Genomic DNA, 22907 nt, shown 5'->3' with positions numbered 1-22907 from the left:
GAGTGTTGCTTGTCTGGTTGTGTTGAAACTGGCGCTGGATTACGCTGTCAACCCTGTTGCGAGTTGGCCATATCTCACCATCAGTAGATAAGGCTTGGGTTACATCGGGCTTATCACATCATCAGCGTTTGAGCTGGTTCTGATCCAACATGAGTGTTTGGTGACAAACCGCTCCGAATACAGCATGCGCCGTAATCCCGGGCTTCTTGCTCAGTGGACGGCTTCTAGCCCCTCATCTTTTGTAGCACATCATAGCCAGCTGTGTGGGCTTCTCTTGGCTCATTAGGAGATCAAACGAGACGCCCGAAAAGAAGTGGGCAGAACTCTCTAGGCACAGTGAGCCACTCCAATCACGTGCTGATATTGCTGGCAGATGGCGGCCATACTGTACCGGCAAAGTGGAGTCAGATGTGACAAATGCTCTTTGATATCTCGTTGTGTATATGATTTAGCACGCCTCTCTGTTTGGACATGTCGACAGTCGCTTTATTTCCCTTATTAAGTTTTATTTGCATCATTGCGCTGTCGACTGATAGCCACGAATCTTTTGTTTGCTATCCATCTGAAAGGAATTATCAACATCAAATCAGTGCAAGAAATATGAAAAAACCATTGAAATAACACACAATACTTTTGTGATTTGAATTAAAGCCACTCTGATTTATATTTTAATGAATTGGTAATTGATCTTTAATAACGCCGGTCAATCAAAAACACATTTTTTGCTGCTTGAGGCAAACGTAGAGGGAGTGTAATTCAATCACAACTTGTATAACTCCAATTTTTCTTTCTTCCTCTCTCTCTCTTAATGATGTGCCAGATGCCTGTCAGTGCTTCCTGAAGCTTTTTTTTTTTATCCCTCCCACATACAAGACTCACAATATACCCAACCGACCATTGCCACCCCCGTTCATGCCACCCTACAAGACGTTCATATGTGAGCAATGCTGGGCTACGTCAACAGGCTTAAACAGAAAGGATCTAAAAGAGTTTGTTTTAGTCTTCAGTGATTCAAAGCATGTTTTTTTTATGGTTCTAGTTATTTAAAAAACATTTATTTTATAAAAATCCAAAACAAAGTGCTCAGAGGTAGCTTAAATAATGTGTCGGTGCTCATTGGGTAAGGTATTTAACAGAATAAACAGCAAAAATCAGTCCAAGGCACTCGAAAAATGTGTACAAATTATTAAAAAGCCTTTATTGACATAACTATTTTTAAACTGCGCCGTTTTAAGCAATAGCCATGTCAATAAAGGCTTTTTTATATATTTTTTCCACATTTTTCGAGTGTCTTGGACTGATTTTTGCCACTTATTTTATAATTTGAAGAACTTTTTGATAATCTGAAGAACTCTTTTGCACTATAAAGAATCTTATGTGGAGTAAAATGGCATTGTGGAACCATTAATAACAATAAAAGCTTTATTTTTAGGAGTGTAGCTGACATTTTTCATTACAATCAGCCAATATCTCATCACTTTTAATTTTGTAGGGGGGGGGGGGTTCATGGTAAAGAGGCAAAAATCTGATTTTCAGCATTCATAGATTTGTAAGTTTCATTCCATATTGCATATATTTCTTTAATTTTGTGTTTAAACCTTAAGCCTTTTTTTATCCCTCCCATTTACAAGAGACTTACAATGTACCCAAAAGACAATTGCCACCCCCATTCGTGCCACCCTGCAAGACTTTTATATGTGAGCAATGCTGGGCTACTTCAACAGGCTTAAACATAAAGGATCCAAATGAGTTTGTTTTTGTCTTCAGTGGTTTAAACTACTGTTTTTTTATGGTTCTAGTTCTTTAAAACACATTTATTTAATTTTTAAAAATCCAAAATCAAACAAAAAGTTATCAGGGGTAGCTTAAATAATGTGCCGGTGCAGTTTTAAGGAATAGCTAAGTCAATAAAGGCTTTTTATAATTTTTTTCCAAATTTTTTGAGTGCCTTGGACTGATTTTTGCCATTACTTTGTAGTTTAAAGAACATTTTGATAATCTGAAGAACGCTTTTGCACTATAAATAATCTTTTGTGGAGTAAAAAGGCTTTGTGGAACCATCAATAACAAGAAAAAGTTCAATTTTTAGGAGTGTAGCTGAAATTTTTATTACAATCAGCCAATAAATCGGCACTTTTTATTTTGTAGGGGTTTTTTCATGGTAAAGTGGCAAATATCTGATAATTACTATTCATAGATTTGTATGTTTCATTCTTAATGGCATTTTTGTGTGAGTTTAAGCCATAAATATAACATTAAACATAAAAGGGATAGTTCACCCCAAATTTTCAATGATCGTTGACTCTCCGTTCACTTATTCTGTTTGACTTTTTCTTCTGTTTAACACAAAAGACGATATTGTGAAGAAAGCTGGAAACCTGCAATTGACTTTCAGTGTTTTTCCTACTATGGAAGTCAGTGATTACAAGCTTCCAACATTCTTCAAAATATCTTCAAGAAATTCTTAAAGGATTGGAAGTATTTAAGGGTGAGTAAATTACTCAACATGTTATAGTGAAATATTTCTTTAAAGCTAAAGCAACACAAACATTTAGCAGAATTTTGATTGACTGCTGTCACTGATTGAACAAAACAGCCCTGCCAAGAATAATTAGACCTTTTGTTTCATATTAGGTTTATTGGCTGTGTCTGTGTTCCTGTCAAAAATTATGGACCTATCATTCAGATCATTTTTTAAAAATGAAACGCATTGCAACACTTGGGTTAATCACTATGCGTGAGTCTGTTGAGTCAGAGAAAGAGATTGCCATCTACAGTATCATGAAGAGATGGAGAGTTAAGTGTTATTAGATGACATGCATTATAGCTGCACTGCCAGAACATGAAAGACTGTGTATCATAGAATCAAAAGAAATGTTGCTCAAAGGATGTTAAAACGGCAGCCTTTAGGCTTTATGAGCATGAGGTGTTGGTAGAAAGTGTATATAATATGAGTCTGAAAAGATTCTGTCATTGTGGCTCACTCAAATTATCCCAGCATGATGCTCTGAGTCGCACTCTCTCAGACAGAGATATGAGAGAACGTATGTTTCTTTTAATTAAAGCCATTCTTTTTGGATAGCAGGGCTCTATAATGTTTTAATAATTCAGGTAAAACAGGATAATAATGGTGTGACGGTCATTTTTGCTGCCCTCAATGGTGAATTCAAATGTGCTGAAAATCATGTTATTTTAGAAGTTACACATCTTACAGTGTCACAAAAACCATCTATTAAGGGATGTTGTCAAGGTTATAATGATAAAGTATTTAAATATATAGCTTGTCAAGTCCAGTGTGCTAATTTTATGTAGAAATATTCGCTGTATGATAGAAACTTATATTTATATAATTATATAATAATTAAGGAGAAAAATATTTGAATACCAAAAAAGATCTCTATATAAAAGTGACTGTTTGGTGTGTTTTACTGTAAACAAATCAAAAACTGTATTGAGGAGTTCTTGTAATCATTGTGTGGTTTCATTTCTGTGTGTGCATATTCCATTGCCTTTGCGCAAGAAAATGCTTAGACTAATATAATGATGTCTATTCTGTAGCTGATTTCAAGGAAAACATTAAAGTTACATTACAGTTTCTCATAATGCAGTAATTGAATCTATTGAGAACCCAGAGAGGCCATTTATTCTTTTTCTATTCAGACATTATAAGTGATAATAGCCAGTTCTAAACTTTCATACTATTGATACAAACGCTCATTGTTCTTTAAACAAAATGACTTCTGAGTGGCTTCACTTCAGTGACTGCAAGATGTTGGAAACTATATGAACCACAAAAAAGAGAAATCCCCGTCTTCAAAGACCAACCGCATTGGAGGCAACAAACATTGCGCCTCCTGAGCTCTTTTCATCCTTAAAGCCTAATTTGATCCCGCGCGCTCTCGTGGGAGCGCTGTCCTACTGATCCTACAACCCAAAGACAAAATATCACCTATTTATTATTATCATCTATGCTGATATAACACATATTGTTTATATGCACATAAATCCGACTGTCTGTACGTATTTATCCGGACTTTAAGCGATCGCGTGCCGCTGATAACTCCTACGTTTGTTGATTTATTTTTTAGACAGTTTGTCTAATCAGCTTTGATTAGATCCATACAATCTTAAACCTTTTTCGAAAAGCTGAGTAACTCGTACAAATTCTCCTTGTGGCGGTGAATTAAGCGCCTTTTAATACAGGAAACGTAGTTAATGACGACTGCGCGCAAAGCGCCAATTGAAGTGTGCTGGAGTGTGTGTAACCCGCAGCACTTCCCAAACTCATCAGACTGCAGCGCTGAGCGCACGGAGAGGGACTGACGGCGCTCCTCTCACGCAAACGGAGGACATACGGTGCTCTTTGGCTAATTTAGACTGTTGTGATGCGCATTCCCGTAGATCCCAGCGCCGGCCGGAGGTTCAGTCCGCCGGTGTCGGTGAAGATGAACGATGTGAACCCGAGCGCAGGAGCGCAGCAGCAGCAGGACGGCGCGGTGGTGCCCAGACTCCGCGCGCAAGAGAACCGCTCCATGGCCGAGATCATCGCCGATCACCCGGCCGAACTGGTGCGCACAGACAGTCCCAACTTTCTCTGCTCGGTTTTGCCTTCTCATTGGAGGTGTAATAAAACCCTACCGGTCGCGTTTAAGGTAAGAGCTTGACTTTATTAGTGCGTCTCGAAAAATAGTCTCTAGGACTACATACGTTTGTGTAATTGAGTACAAGTGGCATACTATTATGAACGATTTAAATGTGAAGTATTTGTAGCCTAATATGTATTATGAATAATTTAATCAAGTGAAAAATACGAACCCAATGCAGGTCAAATTACCTGTGTGGTTTTAACAAACTAATTACTGTATTATAATGTAGTAATATTTTAAAAATCATGTCTAAACAACTTAAACGATAACAGATAATTTAGCCAAATTTGCATGTGTGATATGTTTAGGATATAATTTTTTAATTGTAGTTTTTTAGAGTGTAGTCTAACTCTTTCACTATCCTTAGAGATCCCTCAGTTTTAATTTACACAAACAATACTTAGATTTTACACTTTTTAAGTCAGTTATAGCCCACTGAATGTGTTTGTCCTCTTCAATTTTGTCAATTTGTCATGAATAGTTAGTGTGTCAGTTGACTGAATCGTGTCTTTGTTCTATTTATACTTTTAGTAAGAGTGTGAAAAGCATTTTTTCTAAATAGCAGAGTAGACACTGGAACACAGCTTTGTTTAATAAGAAATTCTTAAATTGCTCTGGCATTATTCACCGTTTGATGTGTAATTCTGGCCTGTGGCAGAAACATTGCTGTTGGCTCGTGTTTATGGTCAGGCCTGGGCAGGTGTGGTTAGCTATTAGGTAATTGCCAGATTAGTAGCTAGATTAGTAATGATGAAATAGAGCTGCAAGATGATATATATATGCAAATATGTTGCCTTAGGTGCAGTATATGCATGCAACACATGTTCAGACTGTTACAAAACTAATGCAATCTAAATTTTAGAAATATTTAATGATACGACCACACTGTAAAACAATTATATGATCAATAAGTCACGACAACATGTTTTTTATGTTCATTTTAACTTATTAAACTAAATTAGTCTCACTTCTAGCTTGTTTTTAAGTTATACAAACTGTTTAATAGATAAGTCAGTTTAATGTTATTAAAGTTCAAATGGATCATAATGCTAATTTGATTCAGTTTGCAGTAAACATTTAAGAAAACATGTCATTTTTAAAGTGCACGCAATATATTTATGAAATATGAATGCATTCAAAATTTTCACCAATATTTGTAATCAGCGATATTCATTCATCAAAAACTGCATGCATTAAAAATTTCAATCTTATTTTAAAATAATTGTTCATCATATATGCTATTGTTTGCATTAAGTCTAGCTATAAAATAACAATCGCTGAACTTTCTGATGAACAGGACATCTTTCTTGCACAGTTTGAGCATTGTATCTTGTTCTCTCCACAGGTGGTGGCCCTGGGTGAGGTTCCCGACGGGACTGTGGTCACAGTGATGGCCGGAAATGATGAGAATTATTCAGCGGAGCTCAGGAATGCCTCAGGGGTTATGAAGAACCAGGTGGCCCGCTTCAATGACCTGCGCTTTGTGGGACGAAGCGGAAGAGGTCAGTACATCTTATGAGAATTTTTTATTTAGTAATTCTAATTGCAGTAATTGCTTTGTAATATATTTTTATGCAAGTTGCAGTGGGAAATTAATTCTTAATCAGAGTGGTCTAAATCTAAAATGAGCTTAACAATGTGTTTTAAGCTTGCCTACAGCATTTTGGTTACTACTGCTGATTATATTGGATATTAGCTACCAGCAAACCATGAAATAGCCTAACATGGAAGTATTGGAGTCATGTACATTAAAAAATTCATCACTGAAGATGATTGCATGGACACAGGGCACTTAATAGTTATTATATAGCGAGAAAATAAATGATTCCAAAATATTTTGTAAATGGATGAGTTGAAATGGATTTGAGGTATGGAATATTGTCTTCGACTGCTGAATAAAATAAATATATATAAAATTAATTGTCACTTTATATCAAAGTCCTGACTTTTTCTTGTATTTGGGTGATACAAACTAATATTTAAGACAGAATTGCAGAAATATAAATTCATAATTGTAAGAAAAAATCTGAATTACACCAACAATGGTCAGAATTGACATATATAAACCCAGAATTTTGACTTTTATTAACCAAATTGTGAGATATAAACTTTTTTATATAATTCCAAATTCCAAATTTTATGTAATTTCAAATTATATAGTCTACTTTTAGGGGGAAAAAACATTCAGTTTTCTTAAAGTACTTCTTGTGTGATAAGCAGGGTACGAATTATACATTGATGATCGGGGGGTCAACTTTTCCAGTACTGTTAGTTTGTGTAATAATGCTTCAGTATTTATTTAAATTATATCTAATTTATTAATAAAACATATTTAAGTTTTGTGTTTTGAAAACCTAAACATTTTTAAGTATTTAATGTTCTGAGGGATATTTAGTGTATTCTGACCTACAGTATCCTCTGATTAGCTATTTAAGGGGGTCAAACTATACAAACTACGCATGTAATTAGACTTTACTTTTAGGCTATATGTAGAAACAAACACTTATTTTATGAGAAAAGAGTATTGTGAACACTTATGTTGTCCATCGGTGCTCTAGATCTGCCAGTTTCAGACTGATGAATGAATATTTTCTTGCATAGACTGATTGGCGCGATTATGCATCCACAATGGTATGAACTGATGTAGGGGTGGTCAAATGTATATTTATATGATCTATTTTAAAGTAATTAATATTTAAGATGCATATCAGAACAAGCTATTTCTCACAATTAATGGGCTGACCCCCCCATACAACTTGTTTTGATGTCAGTCTCCCCAAACCACCCTGTAATTCCAAAGCAATCTCATCGCAATTTGTAACTTTTTGATTTAGCGGCTGATTCGTATGATCAAATTTGTACAATTTAGTACGATTTTCTCATCACCCAATGACGGTTAGGTTTAGGGGTGGGGTTTGGTGCCACGCCTACTTTTTAAATTGTACATTTTTGTACAACTGAACTCTGAATTCGTACGAATTATGCTGAGTTCAGACTGCATGATTTTCAAAGTAGTCATGTCATGAATGTTTTCACACTGCATGACTATCTGGGTTAGCGTTCTGTTGGTGCTGTTTTTACACTGTAGGATGGATCGGCGACAGGAGAATTCGCACTGCATGACTTTAAAATAGGAAGAATCACCAACAACTTTGTCCAAACTACGTCTCACAACCAAACAAACGCGAGAAGTGACATAGAAACAACGCGAGGTCACGAAGTATATCTTTTGTTATTAACTACATAATGGAAAAAGAAGGCTTTAGCGGAGTAGAAAATGTACTTATGTTGCTCTCCTGGCTTTTGAAGAGAATTAGCGATTTCTCCTCAACTTTTTTTTTACCTTTTTGACCTGATTGTGGTATTGCACAGATGCACATCAAACAGACACAGTGCTCCTGCCAAATTTACACTAGTTTTTCCTCCATTTCTTGGGTCCAAATAAACTCAAAAGGAGGGCTTTTAACTTCTTCCTCATCCTCCCGTTTGTTGGCCTGCAGATACTTGTTTCACACGGCATAATTTGAATTGCTGACAGGTGCAGATATTTAGCATGCCAAATCTCTCACAGGCGTCGGCGACTCATCGGCGTTTCTCTCATATCGCGTCCTTAATAGTTTATACCGTGTGATTGTCACTCACGTGAACGAGCACCAATTTGCCTGTGATTTTAGGCAATTATCGCAGGTTTCTCAAAAACTGTTGGCGAGCCAAAATCAGCGCTAAAATCATGCAGTCTGAACTGGGCATTAGCCGCTAAACTGACAAAACGTAAAATACTTACTGTATGTTTTCTCGGGGGATCAGGGGTGCGTTTCCGAAAACCATTGTTAGCAACTAAGGCCGCAAGTTGCATCGTTGCAAACATAGTTCGTTGATCTTCCCAAATCAAACATTCACAAACTGCGAACAACTCTCGAGCTGTATGTAAAAACAAACACCTATTTTAAATGTATATTTATATTATCTATTTTTAATTAATTAATATTTAAGATGCATATCAGAACAAGCTATTTCTTACAACTAAAGGGCTGACCCCGTATACAACCAACCCCCCCCCATACAACTTGTTTTGACGTTAGTCCCCCCCAGACCACCCTGTAATTCTGATGCAATCTCACGGGAATTGGTAACTTTTTCATTTATTGGCTAATTCGTATGAATTCGTATGATCAAATTTGTACAAATTGTTCATCACCCAATGACGGTTGGGTTTAGGGACCACACAGATGACTCGTGTGAATCCGTACAAATTAGCCACTAAACTGATAAAACGTGAAATACTTATGTTTTCTCATATCTCATAATTAAATAGCTTTTCTTAGAATTTCATGAAAAAAAATGAACTCAAAATTGTGAGAATTAAAAAAAAAAAAAAAAAAAAACTTTTTTCAGTGGCAGAAAGACAAACTTTAAACATTGCAAAAAAAATGATAATAATAATTATTTTATATATATATATATATATATATATATATATATATATATATATATATATATATATATATATATATATAAATACATAAATACACAATTGAAGTTAGAATTTTTTAGCCCCCGTCAACACATTTCTAATCATAACAGTTTTTATAACTCATCTCTAATAACTGATTTATTGAATTTTTGCCATGATGACAGTAAATAATATTTTACTAGATATTTTTCACGACACTTTTATACAGCTTAAAGTGACATTTAAAGGCCTAACTAGGTTAATTAGGTGAACTAGGCAGGTTAGGGTAATTAGGCAAGTTATTGCATAATGATGGTTTGATCTGTAGACTATCAAAAATATAGCTTAAAGGGGCTAATAATATTCACCTTAAAATGATTTTTTAAAAATGAAAAAATGATTTTATTCTAGCCGAAATTAAACAAATAAGACTTTCTCCAGAAGAAAAAACATTATCAGACACACTGTGGAAATTTCCTTGCTCTGTTAAACATCATTTAGGAAATATTTAAAAAAGGAAAAAGAAATCGAAGGGGGGCTAATAATTCTGACTTCAAATGTGTATATAAATATAATGAAATAGAAAATGTTGTATTTAAATGCACAATTCAAAGCATACAACTGTGTTATATCAGCGTAATTGAATGTTTATGTCCTAAGATAATTTCAGGTATTTTAGCATTAGCTTCAACATCAAAAGGTTTTTCACATCAATCATATTCAAACAATACATTTCATACCAGTTTACCTCTGTTTACACGTGCTTACTATATTACCAGCTGCATTATCGCGCCATGCAATTTTCTATGAAGTTTAACCATTGAATGTTTATCTACATTTGCACAATGTCATGTGGAGAAATCCTCCAGGGAGATTTGGTAACAGAGGCACGCAGTCACACAGGGACACATGACATTCTTAGAATAATTATAGTCAGTCTGTATACAGAGCTATCAGTTACGAGCCAACACCGTTGTGAAACCACATCACCACATTGCCGGTAAGAATGTACTCATTAAATTACAGGTCTGTGTGCGTACTGTGCTAGGGTTTCTCACACCAGAAACGCTAACTTAGGAGACTGCCAGTTCTTTTTTTTTTTTTTTTTTTTTTGGTATATTGTTTTGTATAATGCTCTGATTTAATTATTTTATTTAATTTTATTATAGTTTAATTTAGTTTTATTTTAATTCAGTTTTTTTATTTAATTTACTTTTTTATTATATTTAGGTTTATTTAAATTTAATTTAGTTTTATTTTATTTTATTTTGTTTTATTTTAATTAATTTAATAAAAAAATATTTTATGTCATTATATATTATTTTAATTTAATTTAGTTTTATTCAATTTAGTTTTATTATAATTAATTTAATTTAATAAATTTTTAATTTTTGATTTAGTTTAATTTAAATTTAATTTAGTTTTATTTATTTTATTTAAATCAGTTTTATATAGTTTAATTTAATTTGTTTTATTTTATTTTAATCATTTTTATTTAATTTAGTTTAATTTAATTTAGTTTTGTTTTATTTATTTTATTTTATTTATTTTAATTTAATTTAATTTAGTTTTATTTTGTTTAGTTTTCTTATTTTATTTTATTTTATTTTATTTTATTTTATTTTATTTTATTTTATTTTATTTTATTTTATTTTATTTTATTTTATTTTATTTTATGTGTTTGGTTCTGTGTTATGATTAAAACTGTAAAAAATAATTATGCTTCTGCAAGACTTGTCTGCATTTAGTCAGCAAACGGATAGCCACGCCCCCAAATTTATACCATTGGCCGAGCCAAAAAATAAATAAAAATCAGTATAAATAAACCAATCGATCAGAATTTTCAGGAAATTAGTCACACAATAAATTGACTCGGGTTTTCTTCCAATTAAAGATGTTTACTAAATTCTTATGCAGTATACTGTAACACTGGTTGAAAAAAACTGTGTTGCTCTGTCTATCTTTCTTTCACTTTCGTATCTCGTAATATAACTAAAAACAGCCCAGTAAACACAAACAAAGGAGTAGAAGTGAAATCAGCAAATGTACACAACTAAACATATCAGCATATGTAAACAGTTTGGACAATATTAATAAATTATATTAAATCTAATTATGGCTCTCCGTGTTATAATATAACCCGTTAACTAATTCAACCAGCTATGAGGAGGATTATAACATTACAAACCTTTATTTGAAGTAGGGTCGTCTAAAATACCAACTTTGGTACTTTTTTGGTACTTTTTTCGGTAAAAATATGACAAAACCAGCATTTCCCTAAAGTCTTATTTGTTTTATTTCGGCTAGAATACAAGCAGTTTTAAATTTTTTATGAACCATTTTAAGGTTAAAATTATTAGCCCCTTTAATCTATATATATTTTTTGACTGTCTACAGAACAAACCATAGTTATGCAATAACTTGCCTAATTACCCTAACCTGCCTAGTTAACCTAATTAACCTAGTTAAGCCTTTAAATGTCACTTTAAGCTGTAGAAGTGATATCTAGTCAAATATTATGTACTGTCATCATGGCAAAGATAAAATAAATCAGTTATTAGAAATGAGTTATTAAAACTATTATGTTTAGAAATGTGTTGAAAAAAAAAAAAAGAAATCTTCTCTTCATTAAAGAGAAATTGGGGAAAAAAATTAACAGGGGGGCAAATAATTCTGTCTTTAACTGTAGATGTTAATCCAGGAATATGTCCTACTTGGTGAATCTGGTTGGCAGACTCTCTGATTGGTGGAAGTTTTATACAGCATCGTGGGTAATATAGCTTTCTAATCTAATTCTCCTATTAATCGTATTTGTTTTGAAATCAAGTTGAGTTTTTGTAAACAGATGGGTTCGAAAAGATCGATTAGCACCTCCAAGCTCACAACAGATCTGTCTTTAAAAGATTATTGGATGATGAAACTTTTTATTATTATTTAATTTGACGGATGCAAGAAAAAAACCGATTGCATTTTTTGTTTATAGAATTACACACTTCACTCCATACACTCACCGGCCACTTTATTAGGTACACCTTACTAGTACTGGATTGGATGCTCTTTTGTCTTCAGAACTGCCTTAATCCTTTATGACATAGATTCAACAAGGTACTGGAAATATTCCTCAGAGATTTTGGTCCATATTGACATGATAGCATCAAGCAGTTGCTGCAGATTTTTCAGCTGCACATCCATGATGCGAATCTCCGGTTCCACCACATCCCAAAGGTGCTCTATTGGATTGAGATCTGGTGATTGTGGAGGCCATTTGAGTGCAGTGAACTCATTGTCATATTCAAGAAACCAGTCTGAGTGGGAGTGTATATTGTTTCAATATTGTTCACTCCATCAAAAAGCTTGCTATATTATCTGAAAAAATAATTGAATATAAGAGTATATAACATGTTATACAATAAAATATAAACAACATTTATTATAAATATGGTAACATAAATATGGTTATTACAAATATGGTAACACAATAAGGCTGTATTATTTAAGGTAATTACGATGCTAACATGAACAAACAATGAACAATACACTTACTACAGTATTTATTCATCTTTAAAGTCGTTCATTGTTAGTTTGTTAACTCGCGGTGCATTAACTAATGTTAACAAGCATGAATTTGGAAATTTATAATGCATTAGTAAATGTTGAACTATGATTAATAAATGCTCTACAAGTATTGTTCATTATTATTTCTGCGTAGTAAATACATTAACTATTGAAACCTTATTGTGACCATAAATATCAAGCCTAAATTAATTTCTGAACTGTGCTATACATGTACAAATACTCACATGGCTGTCTTTTTGGCACAAATCCAAAAATGTGGAACACTTTGCTCATGTTTTGCTTGCCTGAAATATAGGTTTCAGATGATACAAAAAAAAATACTCTGGAAAATACAGCAACAGGAATCGTTTGCTCGGTTCATTCTTAAAGCCTCATGTTTTGTGACACTTGAGGTTTTCTTTGATTTCCAGGAGATTCCAGCGCACGGTGACATGCTATATATTGTGTTACCAATAAGTTCAAATTATTTTCGCATTATGAGCGCCATTTGGTCGTATTTAATTATGTTTTATGATCCCAAGTCTTGTGAAATCAGTGTCAGCAGATCCGCGCTGCTGTGTGGTGCTGAGATTCCACTCGTCCTGCCAGCTGTTTCCCAGCGCTGCCAAACTCTTCCACCCACTGCTTCCCGTCTCCCCAGCAAACCAGCCGCATTCATGAGTAGCAACCATCCGAGCGTCATGTTAATCCCTTGTTCCCCCGTGTTAAACCGCCAGAGAGCACAAATTGTCTGGAAACGGTGTTTAAGGAAGTGAGCTGTCTAGATAGCCGATGCCACAGTGTAGCGTTGCACAATTTCCCAGTAGCCCAGCGTCCTGTTTGTGATAGCACTTCTGAGGGCGTTGGAATTATTATGCAAGACAATATTTTGATCGTATTATTTTTCCCAAATGCATTGTACCAATTCCAAATCACATGAATCTGAAGGACACTATTAGTTTAGGATATTGTATACTTATTAATGCTTTTAATATAAGCAGTTAGAAACTGGTTTAAATTAAATAATTAAAGCGACAGTTCACCCAAATTCTGATTTATAGATTCTTCACTTGTTCCAGACCAGTTTGAGTTTTTTGTTTATTCTGTTGAACAGAAAATAAGATATTTTGAAGAATGTTGGAAACTGGTAACCATTGACACCTATGGTAGAAAAAGCGAATACTATGGAAGTCAATGGTTACCGGTTTTCAACATTCTTCAAAATAACTTCTTTTCTGTTCAACAGAACAAAAAAATGGTTTGGAAGTCAAGAGTGATTAATTATTATTTAAGTCAATATTTTGATCGTGTTATTTTTCCTAAACACATTGTACCAACTCGAAATCACGTAAAAACTACTGTTAATTTAGCATACAGTAATTTACTCCTTAATGTTTTTGGAGGAGGACTGGAAGTTGGAAACTGCTTATATTTAAATGTGCATTTTTAAAGTGATAGTTCATCCAAAAAAGCATATTCTGTCTTGATGTACACATAGACTTACTTAATAATTAATCACTCTTGACTTGTTCCAAATATTTTTTTTTTTTTGTTCTGTTGAACACACACAGAAGATATTTTGAAGATTGTTGAAAACCTGTAACCACTGACTTCCATAGTATTAGTTTTTTTCTACTATAGATCCCAATGGTTACCAGTTTTCAACATTCTTCAAAATGTCTTCTTTCTTGTTCAACAGAACAAAAAACTGGTTCGGAACAAATCAAAAGTGATTAAATGGTGACAAAAAAAAAATAGGGGTTGAACTGCCCCTTTAAGCAGGTTAAAAATGCAAATATATGATGGAACTGTTAAAAAACTACTGGCTACTTTTTTTAGTTGATTCAAGTTAACTTATTTTAGTCATTTGTAACTTACGTTGCATTAAACTAACTTAAAACATCAAGTAAAATCTCCTATTAGCTATAACAACATGTTTTTTTAACTTTAACTTATTAAAATTAGCTAACCATGTTTCAATTTTATATAAGTTATATCTGACCATACAGTAACATCTGATGGGTTATTTCAGCAGGCATGTGGTTCTCAAAGGCAACCCATTTTTTATATAAAATGGTGTATTTTGCCAAACTATGACAAGTTTGCATTCCTGCACCCATAAATGGATGATCATGAAAGATCATGCTGTTTTACTGTTTAACTTCCTTGTGCAAGGCATCTATAAAAATACTGAGTTTATGAGTTAAAATACGCTACAGTATGAGTTAAAATACACACTGAAATATACTATGAGTAAAAACAAACACTATGAGTTTGAGTTAGAATTCTTACTTAAATATTCTATGAGTTAAAATACACTACAGTATGAGTTAAAATACACACTGAAATATACTATGAGTAAAAACAAACAATATGAGTTTGAGTTAGAATTATTACTTAAATATTCTATGAGTTAAAATACACTACAGTATGAGTTAAAATACACACTGAAATATACTATGAGTAAAAACAAACACTATGAGTTTGAGTTAGAATTCTTACTTAAATATTCTATGAGTTAAAATACATTACAGTATGAGTTATAATACACACTAAAATATTCCATGAGTTAAAATACACACTATGAGTTTGTGTTAGAATACACACTAAAATATACTATGAGTTAAAATACATTACAGTATGAGTTAGAATACACACTAAAATATTCCATGAGTTAAAATACATTACAGTATGAGTTATAATACACACTAAAATATTCCATGAGTTAAAACACACACTATGAGTTTGAGTTAGAATACACACTAAAATATTCTATGAGTTAAAATGCACAATAAAATATTTTATGAGTTAAAATACACACTATGAGTTTGAATTAGAATACACACTAAAATATTCCATGAATTAAAATACACACTATGAGTTTGAGTTAGAATACACACTAAAATATTCTATGAGTTAAAATACATTACAGTATGAGTTAGAATACACACTAAAATATTCCATGAGTTAAAATACACACTATGAGTTTGTGTTAGAATACACACTAAAATATTCTATGAGTTAAAATACACACTAAAATATACTACGAGCAGTGGTGGAAAGAGTAGTGAAAATTATAGGTAAATAGGTAAAAGTACCATTACTTAAGTAGTCCTTTCAAAAGTACCCAAGAGTAGTGAGCATTACGCTGTTAAAAACTGATGCGTTTACATGTAACTTGTGGATGTGTGTAAACGTAACATTCTGTAGTGCATCGAGTTATTGCCCAGCAGGCACACAACGTCATATGACGTTATTATTAAGTTAGATTTAGGTTGTGACGTCAGGTGACCAAAATTCAACGTCTAGTCAGCGTCTAAGGACAATGTTGTTTTGATGTCCAATAATGATGTCAAATGACGTTGATATTTGGTCAATTTTAGGTGGTTAGAAAGTAACCAAAATCCAACGTCGACCCAACATCTAAAACCAACATCATACTGACGTCAAATACTGACATTTATTCATCAGGTATGGCAACCAAAATCCAACATCTTTTAAATGTCAATAGTGGTAAGGTTCACACAACGTCAAGCTGTTACATCATTAGACGTTGATATTTAGTTGGCCTGACGTTGAGTTCTAACATCAACTCGATTTTCATTTCCAAACAAAATACAACATCCCCATGACGTTGGAGTACAGCGTCAATCTGACATCATGTTGACGTCTTGTGCCTGCTGGGTGTTTAAAGCCATGTCGGTCATCATACAGTAAACAGTCATCATCCTTCCGTCAGTAACATGCATCTAAACAGACTCTGGGTCAATGCGTGTAAAGACTTTGGACATCTTCTTGGACACTTTGAATACTTCCATACAGTTTTCTGCAATTATAAATCGCCCATGTCTTGAGGTATTTCAGTATGATGCAATTTACCTTCTATGTGTGATTTGATTGGACTAGCAATCCCCATAGACAAGAAAAAAATCAAGTAGTGACTGCAGGTTGAAGGAAAGTAGTGGAGTAAAAGTACCAATAGTGCACTAAAAATGTACTCAAAGGAGAGTAAAAGTACACATTCCTATAACTACTCGGTAAATTACAATTCTTGAGAAAAACTACTCAATTACAGTAGTTTGAGTATTTGTAATTAGTTACTTTACACCACTGACTACGAGTTAAAATACACACTATGAGTTTGAGTTAAAATGCACACTAAAATATACTGAGTTAAAATACACACTATGAGTTTGAGTTAAAATACACCCTAAAATATACTGAGTTAAAATACACACTATGAGTTTGAGTTAAAATACACACTAAAATACACTATGTGTTAAACAACACTATGAGACCCCCACATATCTTGTTTTGACATCCTTCGGGGGGGATAAAGAGTTAATTAGCGAGGTCAAACCCCCCTGTAGTTTGCATGCTGGTGTCAGGATGACAGTACAAAAGATTGAGAAGATTTGATTGAAGAGCATTTGATTGGTCACGATTTGATGAGAAACTGAAGTATGAGGTGATGTGAGTGAAACTGTTGATCCATTTAGGCGGAAGTGACAAACTACAAGCTTTATATATTTATATCAGTTTTCTATCTTCTAAATGCGAATTTTGTAAATGTTTTGAAGTACGCTGGCTTATAGATATACTTAAAACAAACAATTCTGATACTAACATCCAAAAAACTTTATTTTAATTTCATGGGCCCTTTAAAACGATAGTTCATCCAAAAAATGAAAGTTATTATTTACTCATCCTCCACTTGTTCCAAACCTGTTTGAGTTTCTTTCTTCTGTTGAAGATAAAATAATAAAGAATGTTGGGGAAAATAGCAGCCGTTGACTTCCATAGTATTTTTTGTTCCTACTATGTCCAGCATTCTTCAGAATATCTTCTTTTGTGTTCAACAGAAGAGAGACAACCCTAAAAGATTAGAACAACATAAATATAAATAAATAAGGAGGAAATGTTCATTTTTAGGTGAACTATCCCTTTAAGAATGATATAGTTTTGAAGTGGAACTGGTAAAAAACACATGATCGAGACTTGTATAATTACCCACTGTAAAATAAAGCAAGTCCTTCAATCATTAGCATGATCTCAGTGTTGCCCTGACAGCGAGTAAAGCCCTTAACTGTTTCTGTGTTTGCACAGGGAAGAGCTTCACCCTGACGATTACAGTATTCACAAACCCACCGCAAGTGGCCACTTACCACAGAGCCATTAAGGTCACGGTGGACGGACCGCGCGAGCCCAGGAGTGAGTACACCTTATATTACATACTGCTGTGACTAACCACATCCATGCGGCCTGTCATCACGCTCACCTCTCTGTCGGGCCGCAATCGCACCTCATCAAAGGCCTGCGGTCGGCCCGTGCATGCGCCGCTGATTGATTTATTTATTTTTTTGATTTCGACCTCAATCTGACGTCATGAAGTCATCGGTGAAGAAATGTAAAGGTCTGGGGAGCAGATTGATGACTCGAAGTGCGCTTTGAATGGATTGTTGACTTGGTTTCGGGATTGGTTTTAATGTTGGGGACTCGTGTGTGTGACTTTTGAGCTTTATGGTTAAACGTACGTATGGTTATGGTTAAAAGTGAGTAACGTGCTTCACATTAGTCATGAAAATAAACAGTTTGCTGAATTCATTGGCTGCATATAAAATTAAGAGACCACTTTAAACATCTTTTTATGGTTTACAGTTAAGGGTTTGACTTTTTTGCAGTATTTTAAAGTTTTTGCAGATAGGTTTATTCATTTTTAGACAACACAATAACAATGTTTTAACTTTAAAGTGGTAAGAAATCAATATCTGGTGGAATAACCTTGATTTTTCAATCACAACAACTGAAAACAATGTTATTTTGAGCAATTTTCTGAAATTATGGCAATTTTTTTTCTTTAAATTTGGAAGAAATGTTACAGAAATTATTATTGACATATAAATATTAACAGTTTACTCTATCCCTAAAACATCCAAAGAATTTAAGAATTTTAAGTGGTGTTTATCTAATCTATTTATCTACTTTCTTAATCACAGGAGTCTTTACATCTTTGCAAAAAACAAATGAATTTTTATTCATATATCTATATCTCTGAGTGGAATGGGATATTTAAAAGTTAAAAAAGCTAAAAGCTAAGTGAGCATGGCTGTGATTGGAAAGGAAGCATGTTGTTTGAGTTATTTGGTGAAAAGTATGTAACGTGCTCCGCATTAGTCATTAGTTTACTGCTTTAAACATCTTTTTATGGTTTACAGTTACGGGTTTGAGTTTTAAAGCTTTTGCAGATAGGTTAATTTAATTTATATTGATATTATTTTCAACTTAAACGAGGTAAGAAATCTATATTTAGTGGAATAACCCTGATTTTCAGTCACAACACATGACAATTTAACCAATTGCTATTTTCTGTAATTATGGCAAATTTGGAAGAAATGTTACAGGACTTAAATATTAACATTTTATTCCATGCCTAATGCTTTCAGATAATTTAAGAATTTGATAAGTGGTATCATTTTATATGCTTTAGAACAGCTTGGACTATTTGGAATGGTATGGAACTTTCCCAAAGACTTTAACAGTTAATAATTGTGGACAAACCACTAAACTTTTCTGTTTAGCTGACAGTTTTTTTTTTACACAATGATGCCTCTTGTACATTGTCTTATTATGTTTTGGAAAAAGCCCGTGCCATTTCTGGTCAAAAAACAACTTGTTGAATTCACAAGGGGTATGAATCACTATATATATAATATATACAGCTGAAGTCAGAATTATTAGCCCCCCTTTGAATTTATTTACTCTTTTAAATATTTCCCTAATATGTCTGATAATATTTTTTCTTCTGGAGAAAGTCTTATTTGTTTTATTTCGGCTAGAATAAAATCAGTTTTTTAATTTTTAAAAAACATTTTAAGGTCAAAATTATTAGCCCCTTTAAGCTTGTTTTTTTGATAGTCTACAGAACAAGCCATCGTTATACAATAACTTGCCTAATTACTCTACTTTGTCTAGTTAACCTAATTAACCTAGTTAAGCCTTTAAATGTCACTTTAGGCTGTATAGAAGCGTCTTGAAAAATATCTAGTAAAAGATCAAATAAATCAGTTATTGGAAATGAGTTATTAAAACTGTTATGTTTAGAAATGTGTTTAAAAAAAATCTTCTCTCCGTTAAACAGATATTGTGGGGGGAAAAATAAATGGGGATAATAATTCAGGGGGGCTAATATTTCTGACTTGAACCGTACATATATATATACACAGTTGAAGTCAGAATTATCAGCCCCCCTTTGATTTATTTTTTTTTCTTTTTTAAATATTTCCCAAATGATGTTAAACAGAGCAAGAAAATTTTCACAGTATGTCTGATAATATTTATATAAGAAAAAAATCTTCTCTCCGTTAAACAGAAATTGGAGAAAAAATAAACAGGGGGTCTAAAAATTCAGGGGGGGGCTAATAATTCGGACTTCAACTGTATATACAGTATAAATAAAAAAAGAGCTAGTGTTTGAGTGATTCTCTAGCGTAATGTCTAAAAGTGTTGACAAAACAAGTGATTTTGCTCACATTTTAAGATTATAAGGCTGATCGGCATGAAATGCCAGCTATTTAATATAGTTAGCTATTTTGGGGGATTACTGGGTAATTCGTATGATTAAATCCTTAAATGAATGATCAATATTTGGTCTTAAAACATGGAATATGTATTTAATGCAAGTAATTAACGTTTGCATATTTGAAATGCTGCAAACAAATGAACATTTTACTCAAATGCACACCTGATAATTCAAAGCAAATCCATAGAAAGTCTAATATTATCAAGGGCTGTATAATAATAATTTAGTTACTCATATTTATCTTAGCATATTTTAGCAATATTTGTATTGTTTAAAGTAGTTCAAATAAATAAAACTAATAATTGATTATAATTTGCATAACTAATGTAGTTAAAATTAATTAGATTTCTCCAAGCTACATGTTGTTCTTAAAAAAGCATTTTAATATTGTTTAAATAATATTACATTTAAGTTCATTTATTTTTATTAGTTTTTGTATTTTTAATACCCAAGAATTTGCAGAAAACAGCTTATTTTGACTTGGAAGCAGACACTGTAGAGAATTCTGGGTTTTCTGCATGTTTCGGTGTTAATCAGCTGTCTGTCTGTGTTATTGTCTGCACAGAGGTTCTGCCACGCTAACATTGTGCTTGCATCAGCTTGTTTTAATAGCACTTATAAAACAGCGAAGAAGAAAAAAAAATCCCTACTACATCTGTCAGTGCCAACTGGTCTGGCAAGCAGCTGTTTTACTTTATTATGAAAAATATATACTTTCGCCTTGGCGTGGAATTCAAGCCTATCACATCCCTAACAACATTTCTGCCTCTCTTTTTCTCTCTGGCTTTCAGACTATTCTCAATGAACACATATGGTACGAGTATTTAGAGGCACTTTAGACGCAACGGCTGTATATGGTCTTGATTCTTCATTGTATTACAATGGCCTCCAGCAAATAGAGGCCATGGCTTTGATGTTGAAGACTTCCTCTACCGCTGCCTTATCTATAAGTGAAGTTTTGAAGGGCTTGCAGGCCGTGTTATTGTACGTAGGAACAGATGAATGGTTTAAAGAACCGGAGGTTTTTTACAGGGGACTTTTTGTGTTGCTTGTATATTGTAGAGCTCCTGTCTCGGCTGTGCTTAAATATTGCTCTACAGATGCTGTATGTTGTCAGACTGCAAGGAGGCAAGATATTACAGGTGAATTTAGTAAAAAAAAAAAAATAATTGTGCCACTGTTACAGCTCAGTGGTGTAAAGTAACACATTACAAATACAAAAATCACTGTAACTGAGTAGTTTATCTCAGGAATTGTACTTTACTAAGTCTAGATTTAAAAGTGTGTACATTTACTTTCCCTTGAGTACATTTTTAGTGCTGTATTGGTACTTTTACTCAACACTACTTTCTTGTCTATACCGATTGGCTGAGTGGAAAAATTTGTCCTGTGATTCCCATCCAATCAAATTGCACATAGAAAGTAAATTCCATCATACTCACAACCTCAAGATATAGGCACTTTATATATGAAGTCAACCATTTGGAAGCTCGGAAGTGTCCAAGAAGATGTCCAGAATCATTGCACATGATGACCGTGTGACTGTTCAGACTGCATGTCAGTAGCTGTGTTTCCATAAACCTATTTTTATACACATTTTGGAATATTGCATTAAAAAAAGCCAAGGATGGAAACGCCAAGCTGCGCATGCATTTTGAAAATGGGCATAAAATATTGTGAGAAGGATAATCTTTTTATCCGATAAGAAAAAATGTGCATAAATTATAATGGAAATGCATTTAGCAAATAAATTCCAGCATGTGCATCAAAAAACGTCGTGATTTTGCTTCAACAGATTATGTGATCTGAAAAAAAATGACAGAAAGTGACAGGTATGTTTGGGTAGCGATAAAGTCTGAGCATTTTTAAATGTTCTATACAAGAAAGTAGTGAAATATCAACAGAATGCGCAAATCTTCCAAGAAGAGCAAGTGGAGATGATTTTAAAAGGATATGACAAACCGATTACAGATTCCTATTGTATGATGACTGAAAGCACCAAATGGCCTAAAACAGTAACTAATGCCTAGTATTAAATCAGACACAGATCTGATGTTTTGCAATGCGACCGCAGTGTGAACGGTTATGTAGGAATTCATGTGACTTTTACATAATCTGAACGTGACATGCGTCATCATTCTGTGCTGCAGACATCATCGACTCAGCAGCATTTTAGAATGGCGCACAGGGCAATTACTATACCACAGAAAGTTGGTTGATCATTTTGAAAAAAACTTTGAAGGCAAAACTGATTCTTGTTTACCAATCTGGTTAACAATTGGGCCATGGGTTGATCGCGAAGCTAAATCACGTCGGGGGTGTTGCGCATAGGGGATCCGTGCGCAAAGGAAGGGGCACTTTCATTTCAAGCTCAAGCACCCATCCCCCATTCTGCATGTGGCTGTTGTTTACTACGAAGTAAAGTAAAATAACCCTGCAAACAGAGATAAACCAACTCCACCTTCACACGTCAATCTGCGGCTTTAATCACTACCCTTGAAATCACTAATGATCAGTGTCACAAGACACTTATTTCAGGTTTCAAATGCCGAAATACACATTAGTAGTAACAGAACAAGGCATTACAGTTCAGGAAATACACCACAGTTGTCTGTAAAAAGGCCAATAATCATATTAAGCGTAATCTGACATCATGTTTACTTCATACAGTATA

At 33.6% G+C, this 22907-nt stretch overlaps 1 protein-coding gene across 3 annotated transcripts in view; it reads left to right on the top strand.

Moving 5' to 3' along the window:
* Window positions 1–22907, top strand: part of runx2b (RUNX family transcription factor 2b) — a 95473-nt gene that overhangs the window by 29492 nt on the left and 43074 nt on the right. For all 3 annotated transcript variants that reach the window (XM_056481384.1, XM_056481385.1, XM_056481386.1), the window contains exons 3-5: window positions 4402–4652; window positions 5992–6148; window positions 17761–17865. In XM_056481384.1, coding sequence (XP_056337359.1) covers window positions 4402–4652; window positions 5992–6148; window positions 17761–17865 — 513 coding nt within the window. The remainder of the gene's footprint in view (window positions 1–4401; window positions 4653–5991; window positions 6149–17760; window positions 17866–22907) is intronic.

The sequence above is a fragment of the Danio aesculapii genome, chromosome 20, assembly GCF_903798145.1.
Source record: "Danio aesculapii chromosome 20, fDanAes4.1, whole genome shotgun sequence".
In the NCBI taxonomy this organism is placed as follows: domain Eukaryota; kingdom Metazoa; phylum Chordata; class Actinopteri; order Cypriniformes; family Danionidae; genus Danio; species Danio aesculapii.
This window is presented reverse-complemented; position numbering and strand designations above follow the sequence as displayed.